A 14,945-nucleotide genomic window follows, 5' to 3' on the forward strand; every position below is an offset into this window, starting at 1 on the left:
ATTTGAAACATTCCTCGGATGCCACACGGCTTAAGCCAGTCCACAGATCAGGTAAGAAGAATTCTCCCTTGCCATCTCTTGAATTGCAGATTCCAGGGATGTGGAAGAACATTCTCCAAGAAACACTTTCCTTCTCCTTCTCTTCAGATGTTACCAAGAATAATTAATCAGTCAGTATCATTCTAGAATGGCCCACACTGCCTCCAATTCAAACCACTCACCTGTTTCCTGTCTGAATTTGCAAGCTCCTGAGAGTTTTTTCCCCCTTTCATTTTATTTTTCTCCCTGCCCTCTCTCCCCATTGAGCCCATAGGCCAACTGGGCCAACCAGAACACCAAACCAACAACACGTTCCAGCCCCTTTGGATTTTCCGGGGGCAGAGACTTCCCGGTTCTTCTTTCTTGTTTGCATCTGTTACGAACAAGCACAGTCATTTTAGAACACAGACATACATGTGTGTGCTCCTGCACACAGAAACAGGTTTTTCTTTTTTTTTTTTTTTTCCAATTTGTGGTTTCTTTTTCCTTTTTGCAGAAAATGCAAACAAAAGAAAAACAAGGTTTTCAATTGAAGGTACATCTCTTCTTCAATATGAAGACATTAATTGAATTGGTTGGATCCCCCATGCAGTGGTCAGCAAAGTCCTTTGGCAACTGACAGAACGACATCTGGAGACTCAGGAGCTGGGGTTTGTTTGAAGGAACTTCCCTACACGAGTCATGAGCAAAGGGAAATGGATGTGGGAGAGGGAGAGGGCTCGTGGGGAGGAGTACAAAAGGAGAAAAGAAAAGAATGTCATTGGTGAGGAAGAAAATGGAAAACTGCCTGTTTCTTCCCTCTACCTCCTTCCCTTTCTTCCTGTGGATGGGTGACTCCAGTGCCCCGAGGGTGGGAGCCGAGCTTACTCTTGGTTCCCCCGATGCATACCGTTTTGTCTTCACTTCTGTTGAACATCACCTTTTCGTATTTTTATGATCATAGATTTGGTTTCCCACAGCATCTGAAACATGCTCTGTCACTGAGAAATGAAGGTTGCCTATTGAGAACAGGTCCAGTTTCTTCTTCACTGATGTAATGCATTTCTCAGCCGAGAAGCCAATCTTTCCAGAACATTCCACAGTGGTCAACCTCTGATTCCCTCTTGAGACTGGTCCTTTTCCTTCCTCTCCTCCCCCCAGAAAATGAGAGTTCTCATGCCACTGCCGTTGGTGACTGACTCATCTGGACCCTCATAGAATGAATGCTGTTCAGGATCTTCTTCTGATGACCTGCCAAGGTGACCCCTATTCTCAGGAGGTCTCTAGGGGGGAGAAAGCCACACAAAAAAAGGCACTTTAGTGTTAGGGCAGCTTTTCATGGATCAAAACTCATCACAGAAGGCAAGCTCTTGATATAGCTGGGTAGACAAATGAAAGTGTTTAAAATCCAAGACTCAAGTTTACCCAAGTCTTTGGCAAGCGCCTACCTAGATATTTTTTTGCTCAATCTCACTTGCTTCATGCAGTGGCCTTAGTCCCCAATGGCCCCTCCAACTTATACAGTCCTGGAAGTGTTGTGTCTTGTTCTTCATCTATGGGTTCTGAAGCAGCCCCTTCCTTGTGTCCCCGACCCTAGGTGGACTGGAACTTTCCTCTGTGTTGTTTTTTTACACACTCCAAGCACACACTATATGGGGCTTTAGTTATGCTGTGGAGCTTTCTGCCTAAATTAGTGATCACCCACTGAGATTGAAAAGATGTGGGGTTTGCTGGGTTTTCTGATGTTTTTCCCCTGAGTTTCCATTTTCTGCCTCTGTTTGAATTTTAATGTCATGAATTTTTAAGAAGGGTGATCTCAAAATAACTTTTAAATATCTGCCCAAGCAGGAATTCAAGTACTATGTTTAGAATAAGGGTTTGAGTTGGGTTCATCTTTAAGCTGTGAGTCTTAACGATCAAGTTCATGGCTTATATTTAATTTTGGGGAGACCCATGCATCTTTTCCTAGTTAATAATAATAATATATAGCATTGCTTGAGTACTTCTCATGTGCCATATACTATCTCATTTATACCTAAGAAGCATTTCGTGAATTTTGACAAACCACTCAAAGTCAATAATAATAATTTAACAGTAATTGTTTCTTGTGTGCATCCTGTAGGCAGGTAATAGGCTAAGTGCTTTGCTTGCACTATTCCATTAACCTCTCACCACAAACCAATGAGATGGGTACTATTATTATTTGCTCATTTATGGACAAAGCAAGTAGGGCTCAGAGAAGTTAAGTAACATGCTCAAGATCACAAAACAGATAACTAGTGGTGGAGCTGGGTTCGAATTCAAGACTACCTGGTTCTTAGCCACCCTTGTAGGGCTGCTCTCAGAACTCTTCTAAGGTCCTGACTTTATCCCCCTTCAAATGCCCCTGTCCCTAGCATAGCAGATGACTCCCCACGAGGAGGCTCCTGTGCTCCCCTCAACCCTTCTTTTCAGCTGGTGGCCAACCCCCTCAGGGCTGCAGCTGGCTCAGATTGTCAAATTGTCCATGTCTTTTCAGCCAACACTTCTGAGACGCATGCTTGAATTTCAAATTCACAAATTGTCCTGCAATCTATTTTATTTCGTTGCTCATGTTCTTTTTCCATCTTTTATCTCTCAAGAAACAAACTAAATTGTTCCAATAGTGTGTGGACATTTTTTTACTTTGAACTAAATCCCTTAATTTTTCCTTTTCCAGACTGAGGAAATCACTCCATTTGATTCCTTCAGTCGTGGGGGATGAGGGGGTGACGGCCATATCACAGTGGGGAAGCAGGAGCAGCCCCACCAGCATGAGCACCCACTTCAGCCCCTGAATCCAGGCTCTCCAATCGTCTAGGACATCCACGTCAGCTCTGCAAGATGGGGAACCTGGTTTTCCACTGGTAAGTGCTGCTGCTTTTTTGTGTGTGTGTGTTTGTTTTTGGTGATGCCTGACAATAATTCATAGTGGCAGGGACTGCCTTTTTTAGGCATCAACAGAAAAATGAACCCACATTTAAAAAATGAATTCTGATGTTTCACGGATCCTAGGCTAGATGCACATTCAAGCCATCTCCCTGGAGAAAGTGGAGGTTCCATCATTTCTGGCAAGAATCAACCTCAGAGAGGTAGAGTGGGACTCCGGGAAGACTGACTGCAAAGCAGTAGTCTGGGACAGAAGCTGTTTCTCTGGGGTTCTGATGCTGGGTCTGGATGGGACCACCCCTCTCCCCAGGGACCCAGCAACTGGCCCACCGCAGGAGGAAATCCCAGCACCTAGCACGGTGACCGAGACATAACAGGTGATCTGTAAGTGTTTGCCTGGAGGACTGACCAATCCTCTAACCTGGGAAACGTGTGTCACAGGCCACCAACCCCCATATTGTCCATACACGTTGTGGGCCAGGTGGCCGGTGAGGTCCTCTCTAGCTGGGTGTGTATACTCAAAATTCGACCCTTGCCAACTTCAGTCCAGTGGTTCCCAGCCTTGGCTGCACCTGAGAATCACCTGGGGAGTTTTAAACATCCCGATGCCCAGGTCTCAGCTCCTACCAATTAAACCAGAAGATCTAGGAGTGGAAGTCAGGCATCGGTATTTTTTTAAAGATTCCTAGATCACTCCAGGGTGTCACAAAGTATGGGCATGCTGTGCCCCCGGGGCAGACTGGTAAGAGGAGATGGAAGTGGCCTTCAGGAAAGAAGGCTTTAGCCCCCACTTTACCACTCGTGAGCACTGAAGCTTCCGGCACTAACTCACCTCCTTTTTGAATCTGCTGAATGGAAGGGACAGAACTAGATAATTATTTCCCAAACTACCGTGCAGCAAAACCCTACCCCTCCAAAATACGGATCCACGGCATTTAAGAATTTTCAGTGGGTTTCTTTCTTTCAGGATTTCTCGTGGCCTTTACAATGCTAATATGTGTAGCAAATCTCCAAAAGGGTGATAAAGTGTGCAGTATTTCCCAAATTTATTTGACAGGGGGACACTTTTTCCAAGGAGAACCTATTAACATTTCCCAGAACGGGTGCTGCTCAGAACATTCTTGGGGAAATGATGGACTAATGGATGTTTAAGACCCTTTCTGGCTCTCATCGTATTTGAATAATTTTAGTTTTCGTATTCCTCCATCCTCCTGTGGGAGTTGCAGACTGGTAAATAATTGGTGGGGGATGGAAAAGTCTGCTTACTCACCAGCACTATCTAAGTACAGACCCAAGCCCCCCCACGCCTGGGATTGTTGCTGAATCAGTGCAGCACCTCTGCTATGTTGCTTAAAGTGCTGGCTGCCTGTGTTCTTTCCATCGGGATGCTCTTTTTGATGGGTTAAGTTTAAAAACTTACATGGAGGAGAGATTCTTGATGATTAGGCAAATGACATATGGCTGCAACTTGGAAGAGCGCTCATTTGGGGTCAGGATGAATCTCAGCCTTGCCACCCGACCCTTCCATCTTTCCATGGCACTTCCCCACCAGGCCTGGTTCTATACAGAAGTGGAGCTCTGGGGGTGAGGCCAGAGATCAAGACTGGTACCATGAGCCACAGCAGGGAAGGACCCTGATCCTTCCCACCCACAGGCGGCAAGGAGGCTGTTCCCCCCACTTACTCTGATGTCATCTGGGTGACCAGCTGGAGGGAGGTGAAGCCGGCGGTGAGGAAGCTGTCCCTATACTGGACCATTTTGATGGCACTGAGCCAGTCATCCACGGTGGTAAAGGCCGTGAAGTCTGGAATGGAGCGGTCTAGCAGGGGCTGGGAAGGCCTGTGAGAGAGAGAGAGAGAGAAAGAGAGAGAGAGAGAGGAGCAGGTGAGCCCACAGCTGCTGAGGTGTGTGGACAGAGCCACACTCTGGGCGGACAGCAGACTTCATGCAGGATGAAGATTCCTTCCTGACAGGATGCGGATTACATGGGAGCCCTGCCCTGACCCTTCTTTCCATAAAGAATTCTGGAGGCGAGGTGGCCAGTACCCCTGCCTATGGGCTCTGTCACTCATCACCCGGCCCAGACAGGGAGACTGACGCAGCATGCAGTCTGGAGGGAAGAGAAGGCCCGTATCTCCTTTGTAAACTGGAATCGAAGAGCTTCACCATCCAAAGATATGGTTCTTTTAAAAATATATAAAGTTCACTATAACCTTCCCAAATCTATTGGTAACATTTTTTTTTTTTCCTGGTTCTATCCTCAGCTAATTGAAATAAATGAAACAGATCAGCCCTCCACTGACCTTCTCTGGCACATTCTCAAAGCAGACACCTTGCTACCCAACCCACAAAGTGGGGTGCCACCTTGACGTATCCCTCAACCCTCAACACCCATGCCCAGTCTTTCACCAAGAATTAAAGATTTGACCTCCAAAATCTCTTAAATTCATCCACCTCTTTCTGCACCATTACTCTGACTTAAGACCCTATCTTCTCTGTCATTATTGCTGCAATATTCTCCTGCCTGTCTTCTTCAAGCATGTTCCTTCCCCTTGACATAAGGTCCACACTCTACCCTGGTGTTCTTTGAAAAATGCAGGTGTATCATGTGCATAAAACCCCAATTCATGTCAAACCCTTCAATGGGTGCTCGCTCCTCTGAAAATCAAGCCCAGAAGTCTTAGCTGGGCCTACAGGCTCTGAGCGTCTGGCCCTTGCCCACCTTGCCCGCCTCACCCCTGACCCAGTCCCCTCACAGACAGGACTCTGAACATACTGGCCCTGTCCTTCCCACCCTCAAGGCTCTGCATATGCTGTTCCTAGGCCTGGAACACCTGTCCTTCTCCTCCTATCTTCCTTTCCTTCAGTTCATGCATTCTCTCCCTTCAGCGCTCAACTGGAAAGAACACTCAGCAGAGATGCATCCCTGATACCAGGTAAGGTATGTATCCACGTTCTCCAGCACCGCACACCTCCCTGCCATAATAGCAATCAAGGTCTCAAGTTTGCATTTCTTTGGGTGATCATCTGGGTTTGCCCCTCCTAAATGATTCTAAGCTCCATGAGGGCCAGAATCATGTCTATCTCGTTCATTCTATACTGTCAGCAATGGGCACTGTGCTTAGCATATAAGTACTCAATAAACTTCGGTTGAAAAGATCAATTAGTCAGTCAGCTAATACTGCAATGTAGAGAGTAATGTACAGCTGACAGTTGCTGACAGGAGCCCAAAGTTGTTCTGTGCATTTGCTCATAACAAATCCAATGGCTTTGTATGTCTGTGTCCCACAGCAATCAGGGCTTTTACCTGCTAATAGGTAGGTCAAGGTTCCAAGTCTGCAGCTCTACCTGGTGTGGTTAACATAAAGGGTGCCTTCTGGAAACAAGATCTCCCAGAGGTGGGGCTCATTACCACGCCCATCACATACACTCAATTATTACAGAGCCCAGCGTCCAGCCTATCTGAAACCAGCAGAAGGTGGAGACCCAGACGGGTATCTTGATATCTGTCCATAGCCCATGCTGGAAGTGGGGAATATTTTAGAGAGGTGGAAAAGAAAAAGGAAAGGAGAAATCTTGGCGTTTCTTCCATTAGTGGATAAGCTTAGCCACCTCACTCAATAGATCAAAAGGCTAGCAGCCTTGCTATTGGGCCTGCCCATGGCTATGCGACCACCCACACCTAGGAAGCACCGTGTTCCACAAGACTCACACGGCGGTGATGGTTGCCACAGTCTTGAGACTTGCCGGGTTCCGGATCATCTTGTCCAAGGTGTTGACAATCTCTGCAAAGCGGGGCCGGCTGTTACGGTCCTTCTGCCAACAGTCCAGCATGAGCTGGTGTAGGGAAGCTGGACAGTCCATGGGCGGGGGTAGCCGGTAGTCCTGCTCAATGGCATTGATGACCTGCAGTGACGCACATGGGAACAGTTATGATGGGGTGAAGGGACACCGGCCAGTCATTCACAGATTAGCCCCTGAGGATGGAGCCTCCCTGACTCAGGCGCTCTAGGTCTGTGCTCATATACGTCTCACCATAATGGGTTATATATGTCCTTGGCCTTTTCCCCTAGACTGTGGGCTCCTCGAAAGTAGGGACCATGTCTTACTGTCCCTTCGTGTCCCCAGCACCTGCAGCAAGGCCTGACACACCCTGAATCTCTGTGAGTGTTTACTGAAGGGTGAGCTGGGGAATGGCTTGAGCTTCTCCTCTCTTTAAGAGGACATTGGGCCCCCTTCTGCCTTGTTGGCAGCTGGTGGCACTGGGGTCTATGGAGCAATGGCATGCGGGAAACCTAGTGAGTTTGTTAGTTCTAAAGGATACCCACCAAAACCTGTGGTGGCCTAGTCCTTACACTGCTAAGAGAGGGAAGGAATCAGCATTTAATAGAGAGCCTACTGCGTGTCAAGGCCCCTCTAGATGCTTCCCGTGCACTGTTTGCCTTCATCTTCATCCTGCAGCAACATGAACTGTGTTGTAGATAATTTGGCTACACAAATTGGTTAAGTACAATGACAATGGTCAAAATAACAAGGTGAGCTAAAATGAATCTATCCAATCAGGTTTTGGGAATTTGCACATACTCCAGGGGAGAATTTTGTTAAGATTTCTGGATCTTTAAGTACTCTTGCCTGCTTTTCATATGTTGTAAGAGTTTTTTTTTTTTTACTCTTTACTTCTTAATTTCCAATTCATTTAAATCAATTATGCCTCCTCTGTGCTTTTCGTCATCACGAAAATAATTGTAAACCACCCAGTGCTAAACATGTGAATTTACTGTGGTACCCTCCTAACACAATGGAAGGCCTGGAATACAATGAGGCCCTTGAAGTGATGTTGCAAAAATGTACCTATTGAAATGGAAATGTACTCATATTGTAATATTAGGTAAAAGAGCAAGCTTCATAACTGCAGGTATAGTATAATACCTGCTTTTGTATAAAACAAAAATCAAAACAAAACAAAAAACAGTAATTATACCCATGCATACAATAGACCTTGGAAAGATATATACCATGGTGTTAATGATGGTTACCTCTGGGCAGGTAGACACATGAGTGCACTTTATGTTTCTCTTTTTGCTTGTTTGTGTTTTTATTTTCTATAATGATTATACATTGATTTTATATTAAAATAAACAGCTCAAGCACCTTAAACAACAAAGGAAATAATTTGGAGTTCAGGGATTTTCAGGTGTTTTTGCTTCTACTTTAAAAAATGTCAGATTCATTTCAACTGATTATTCTTTTTTTTTTTTACCTTGTAGATCGTCAGAAATTGATATTTTCAATCAGTCTATATTTTTACAAATTCTATGCCCATTACATAGGACATGAAGTGGGGCATGAAATAATATGACCTGAAGTCATTAGAGATAATCAAGGTGTATTATTCCTTGTATTCTAGGTGGTGGAAAAACAAACAAGCATACAAACCATACCAATATTAGAACTCTATACAAACCGGTGACTGGGAACTTTTGAATAATATGTTGCACCACTGACAAATTTTTACCTCTGCCAAACTCTTGTCAATCAAATTATCTGCTCTTCTCTTAAGAGGGCATTACAGCCCATCTTCCCCAAGAGGAAGCAGAAGCACACAGTGGAGTAACCTGCCTGAGGACCCACAGCTAGGAAACTGGGATTGAGAAGACAGTGCAGGCGTGTCTGATTTTAAGTTTGGAATACCCTGAAGCCCACTTTCCCTAGGCCTCTGTGGGGCTGCATTGTAATCTCAGCCTGGACAACAGTCCTGGGAGCTGTTTGATGTCTTCGTGGCAGCAAACAGGGGTATGGAGCTAAACCAAGTCATCCATGAAGAAGAGTGGCCGGGCATCCTTCCCATCAACTGGCTCATAAATTGGCACCCTTTTCCAGCTCCTTCTAGGCAGCCAGACTGAGGGGCCCTGTCACAGAGTCCCTACTCATTATGGAAGCAAGTGGGATTATCCACTGAATGGCTCTTTTTGGGTTCCTTAAGGACAAGCTAGGTAGGACTGGCAGGAGGGGCTGGTGTCGGTATTCAATTTCTAATGGGGTTACGGGCCCCCAAAGTCTTCCAGTGCAGGGCAGCTCATGTTCCCCTAAACTGCTGGCATCTCCACTCAAATTATTTGAGGCCAGAGCCCAAAATAGTACGTATTCCTACTGGCAGGTTTCTCTCCCATCTGCCTATAACAGGAAGGAGCAATGGAGTCAGGGCCCTTCAGCAGGGGCACAGCTCCATGGTGTGACCCGGTGACCCACGCACTCCTGGGCAGAGTACCACGAGCCTGGGGGACCCGCGCATGCACTGATCTTCTGTCTGTGAGCTCTGGATCAAATGCAACTTAGCTACACTTCCCTTGTCTCCTCTGTATGCCACCTCATTGGACATGTTGAAGACTGTCCTGGCATTTGCTTTTGTATTTCCTCTGTTTGTTTGGTAGACTGTCTTTCTTTTTAAGAGGACATCAGAACCACTGATCCCTCCTCCCTGCAGGTCAGCCAGGAGGCAGACCCACATACGGTGCTGGTGACAGTATGGAACTGTAGCTAGGGGCAAAGACACTGGAGGCCTGGGTTCAAATCCAAGTTTCGCTTCTTATTTGCTCCAGAACCTTGGGAGAGTCACTTGACTTCTGGCAATTGCACAGATGGGGTTATTAAAAAGATGACATGACACAGTGAGGTGATGTTGAGCACCACACACATGAACAGTAGAAGGCATCTCTTCATCATATGGAGGCTGTCGTTCCTACCACATCTACTACAGTCGATGTCTCTGCAAAGGGACACTTGTCTCTACTGCTGGTCACTTGGAGGCCTAGGAAGACAGGGTTTGAGAAGCACCAAGCACATAGCGGGGGGTTAATTAATGCCAGATCCCTATCTCTCAAAACCTTCCAGGATAGAGGATAGCCATGCTTGTGTTTACAAAATGGGACTTTATGCCATTTGCTATTTCTTCTAGATAATTTTGTTGTTATTACTTGGGTTGCTATTCTGGAAGCATTGAGGCCTCTTGCACACTGAAAAAAAAAAAGCCTTTACCCTCCACTCCAAAGAAAAAATTACCTAAGTCATTAATTGATTTATCTGCTTAAGTCTTTCACTGAAGTGCTGTGCCTTTGGAGAATTTTACTCTTTTTAAGGATCTGGGTGTTTTCCAACTTTTCTGAGTATATAACTTACAATCAAATTAAAACATTATTTCAAAAAAAATAATTGTGGTCCTCTAGTGGGTTTGGGGATCATTCTCTGTCACGCCTGCCTTGCTAGCAGGTGTGGAAAACAGGGAGGAGACACAGAGAAGCACCTTCCATCTGGCCATCCGATGGCTCCAAACACCAGTGACAACCACGTTTGAATTGTATGGAAAGATACGGCCCAAGCTTGGGCCTTCTGAGCAGACTTGAAAATCGGAGTGAGTCCTGGGTCCCTTTCCTTGGTAACAGGATGGGATAAATGGCTGTTGAAAACACTGGCGATTAGAACGAGATCAGATGGTATCTCCAGAGAGAAGCGAGAGCCAGGTTGTGACCACGTGAGGCGACTGTCACCCGAGCAGAGCAGGCTGCTGGCTCACTTGGAATGGTCTGCAGCAACTCTCTTGGCCTCTGAAGGCCAGCACAGGCCAGTGCCCTGGGTCCTAGGGGGCCAGGGCAGGGAGGGGGAGGGGCCGCCTTTGTTCCCTTGGACCCGGAGAAGGCTGGGGTTGGCTGGGGCACGGGGCAGGTGGTCTGACCCCAGTGCCTCGGAGGAAGTGACTGGAGCTTCTCTGGAGATGAGCGGGGCCCCGTCCCAGGCCCTCCAGTCCTCAGTGGGCTGCTGGCGGCCCCCAGACACATCTTTCCCAATGGTGAGTCTGGCAGCACCTGCCGCACCTTCCACAGGGGAGAGTGAAGTGGAGAAGCTCAGAGTCGTGGAGGAACCAGGGCAAGAGGGGGTTAAGTTGAGCTCTGATGTTTCAGTAAAACCGCAGCTCCTCTCCACAGACACTGCCACTCTCATTATCTCTGTCAATCAGATCCAAGCAGCAGAACTTCCAAGTTCTCTCTCTGGCTGACAAACTCTCTGTACATGTTCAAAGACCTTCCTGGGCTCCAGAAGCCCAATTACCAGCACTCCGACTTGCCTCTGCAATTCCCTTTCTTAAAGCTTTTCAATTGTCATCTGTAGAATCTGTTACTGCCACCACCTCCGTGGTTTCTGACGAGTGGGGCTGCAGCCTGGACTGCCCCAACCCCTCCTGGCTCTCTCCCAGGCCGGGCCTTTTCCCAGGGGGCGAAAGCCACCCCCACCTTCCACCGGGAGCAGAACTGCACTCAGGGCAATGCTTAGGGGCTTCGTGTGGGAGAAATAAGACAAAATTGGAATAAACTGCTGCTTTGCACATGTTCTGCTTCCCTTTGAGACCCAGCTCAAGCGTCGAATATCTGGAAAGCCTTCCTTACCTCCCCCTCCCAAATGGTCCCACGGCCGGGTATATGCGCCGCTGGACTGTGGACACCCCGGAACAGAAGCGGCGAGCACAATGGCTAGTGGCGATGAGTGTTTGCTGAATGAATGATTTGGGAATTCTGGAAGTCTGGTATTGGAAATTCCATTTGTTTTCAGCCTAGGTGAATTCCTTCGCTGAGATCTTGAATGTCAAATCTCTCCTGTCAGACAGTTTCATAATCCATTCTATGTGTGCTGAATTATTCTTAATAGGATTAAAGTCTCAGGAAAGGGCCTCCATGTTTCTGGATCCCATTTATGACTCCTCTAGCTGACAGTCTGGATGCAACCCGGGGCGGGGGGTGGGAGGGGGGAGTTGATTTCGTGAACGCAGCCTCGGCATCCATTCTGACACTTTTGGCTTTGACATGCTCCAGGGGCGGAAGCAAGGCGTGGGTAATCATAGATGAGAGGGGACCCAGACGCCTCACATGACCATGGGACCTGGTTAATGATGCAGACATTTCACCTGCCCCGGGCTGACGCCGCTGCGCCCATGGGAGCAGGGTGCACTACCACAGCGGGAGCCCAGCCCCTCCCCACACTCCCATTGGGAAAGCTTTCCTGAGCTCCAGACCACGACGTTTCCCAATCTTCTGGGCACCTGCCTTGGCTCTAGACCTCGGGCTGGATAGAGGGCTTACTGAGGCCAGATTTCTCAAGTTAACCGTAGCTTAGAGCCACCCAAGCATGGAGGTGGGTATGGTGCAGCTGGTTGCCCAGTGGAGCAGATCTGGACTGGGGATGGCCCTGCCTCTTCTTGCCACTAGGTTGGGAAATGTAATAACTGCCCCCAAGGAGATGGGCAGAGTAAGCGGAACAGAGGAATGCAGGCTTTGCAATCCTCTCAGCTCCAGGGGGAGGGCATGTATTGAAAATACAAAAGTAGAATGGTCCAGGGGAACAGCCCAGGATCAAAGGTGGTGTGGAAATCCAGACACGACTTTCATTTGGGGCCTTAACAAAGCAAATCATCCTCAAAAGTGTCCCTCACCTTTTAGTGGTTATGAAGCAAAGGGTCCCATCTGGAACACCTCTGCTTAAAGCATCTCAGACAGCCCTTCTCCTTCCTTGCCCGCCTCTGTCCTTGGAGGGCAGCCTGGAGGGGTGCTGATCACCTCCACTCAGACAGGGTCCCACTCCTGTGGGCCATCTGAATCTGACCAGCTTTGGGAAGCCTGCTCAGCTCCTTTGCTGATAGGTGACAGAGACCCCCAAAGAGTAGATTCTCAGGAAAGAAGGGCCCTTTACGATTCCTCTCTTTAAAGCTGAGAGGTGTGAGCTACATAGAAGCCGCAACGGGCTCAAGGCAGGATATCTGTCAGGGCAGACAACACCGCTCCCCACTCTGTCCTGCACAGCGGGACAACACACAGGCTGTGCGCTCTGAAGCAGGGCCGAATCTCCTGCTTTATTTGGCCTGCTCTAGTTCATGGCCCACAGCCATTCAGCACCAGCCCCGGGGCTCCTGGGTTGGCCCAGGCACTTTTACGGGCTCTTAGGAGTATTGGGATTATCGCATTTCCATGCTGGACTCTTTGATTAGCTCAAACACTGGTGCCAAGGGGGTCCTTGTACCCCCTGCCCAGACACCTCCAGTTCAGGTTGTGAGGCCCTGAGCTGACACCAGACAGGAGGGGCTGGCCTGCCACTGCCTGTGGGAACACTCGGCTGGGGTTTGTGCTGACCGGGTACTGCTGACACTCACGTCTTGGTTGGACATATCCCAGTAGGGTCTCTCTCCGAATGACATGACTTCCCACATGACAATGCCGTAGCTCCAGACATCGCTGGCAGACGTGAACTTGCGGTAGGCAATGGCCTCTGGAGCTGTCCATCTCACGGGGATCTTCCCTCCCTGGAAGACAGAGAAGCTGGTCAGCCCAACTGTCAGGTTTGTAGTTGAAGGCAGGAGAAAATGAACTCGGCATGCACGTCCCTTCCACTCCTCCGCCCTCAAGGCTCGTGAACCAGGGCAGCCAGGATAGCCCGTGCTGCACCGCAAGCCTCCATTACGCACCCGTGTACAGGGGCTCGAGGAGGATCTGTGTGGCCCGTGCTGCTCTCACACCATATGTGGGCACACCACCCGTGAGGCAACGGCTGTACTGAAGCTTCATTGGTCCCCAGTTCCCTGCACGCTGATCCTAATGTTGCTGTGGGGGGGGGGGAAGGGAGTGGAAATGTCCTACATGCTCCCCAACATGCAACTCCGTACTACCCAAGACTGGCCATGTGAGCCATGAGATGTGAGTTACAGCCATCTTTGTTCCGCAACGTCGTAACGCTCACAACATTGAGTCGGGGGAAGCAAAGCAAATAAAAGGAAGAAACTGATAGGTAGTCCTTCCTGGGGGCCTCCTACTACAAGATCACACTGTGCTGCCCCCTGTCCCATTTTCCTCGTGTTCCACCTGTAGGGGGGAAGGATTTTCCTCACCCTGCAGCTTGTGGACAGCCCTGGGCTGCACTGGGTTGAACAGCCCAGTGCTCAGGTCTCTGTAAGCCCTGGCTACCTTCCTGCCTTTCAGTGGAGGTTGATATTCGGAGGTTGGAGATACACTTTTCGCTCCTATGTCTGCTTCTCCTTCTTGCCCTCCAACCGCATACTGGATGTTTCCAACTTGCCTCTCTGCTTGGCCCTCAGCTTGTCTGCCAGACCTTGGCCTGTTTTGAGTACCTAAGGGATTGATATCCATCCATTCGCTCCGTCAACATTAGGCAGTGAGCACTGCTTCGTGCCAGGCCCTTTTGGAAGAGCTGGTGTTCCAGAGATGAGCCAGCCATGGTCCCTACCCTCAGGCTGCATAGGGAGTGGGGAGACAGACAAGACTACAGAGACTGAAAATGTGTTGTTTACAAGATGGAAAGTGAGGAGTGTGAGGCCAGGGCGGATACAGGGTTTCTGAGAACCAGAGCAGACTCCCTAACATAGATAGTGGGTGGGGAAGGTGGCCAGCAGCAGCCAGAGGGCCAGTGTCCTGCGGGGTTAAGAGCACCTGGAGCCTCTGGTTGGGTCTGGATGCCAGTTCTGCCCCTTTCAACCTATGTGACCTCCGGCAAGTTACCTAACCTCTCTGTGCCACTCATTCTCATCAGCAAAATGTGGGGGGGGGACGATTACACCTATGTAGTCTGATTGTTGGGAGGATTCTGTGGGTTCCTATCCATACAGTGCTTGGGACAGGGCCTGGCATGCTGCACACGTGTGAACTGTTACTCCACTCTATGCTCAGTCCCAGGGCACAAGCAGAAGTTAACCAGGCAAAGGGGGGTAGGAGGAGGGAAGCCCAGGCAGGGAGGAGTGTGTGCAGGGGCTGGGGCGAGAGCAGGGATGATAACTAACTGCAAGGGGGAGCCCAGCATGGCTGCCACTCAGCAGTCCCGGGGGTGTGAGGGGTGGGGGCAGAGAGCAAGGCCCCGATGCCACCCCACTCCTCAGGGTGAAGCGGGGGCACTCACCAATGCTGCCCTCCACAGCTCATCAGTCTCCAGAACAAATACGATCCTCATGTTCATGTCTTCCTACCAAGTAG

The 14,945-nt window shown here is 48.8% G+C and overlaps 1 protein-coding gene across 2 annotated transcripts in view; it reads right to left on the reverse strand.

Annotated features, from left to right (window-relative positions):
- Positions 1-482: 482 nt before the first annotated feature.
- EPHB1 (EPH receptor B1) overlaps positions 483-14,945 on the reverse strand; it is a 504,178-nt gene continuing 489,715 nt past the window's right edge. For both annotated transcript variants that reach the window (XM_078071630.1, XM_078071629.1), the window contains exons 13-16: positions 13,118-13,267; positions 6,638-6,831; positions 4,609-4,764; positions 483-1,301 (exon numbers count right to left, since the gene is read on the reverse strand). In XM_078071630.1, the coding sequence (XP_077927756.1) occupies positions 1,193-1,301; positions 4,609-4,764; positions 6,638-6,831; positions 13,118-13,267 (609 nt within the window). In that variant the 3' untranslated portion in view covers positions 483-1,192. The remainder of the gene's footprint in view (positions 1,302-4,608; positions 4,765-6,637; positions 6,832-13,117; positions 13,268-14,945) is intronic.

The sequence above is a fragment of the Halichoerus grypus genome, chromosome 1 (assembly GCF_964656455.1).
Source record: "Halichoerus grypus chromosome 1, mHalGry1.hap1.1, whole genome shotgun sequence".
NCBI lineage: Eukaryota > Metazoa > Chordata > Mammalia > Carnivora > Phocidae > Halichoerus > Halichoerus grypus.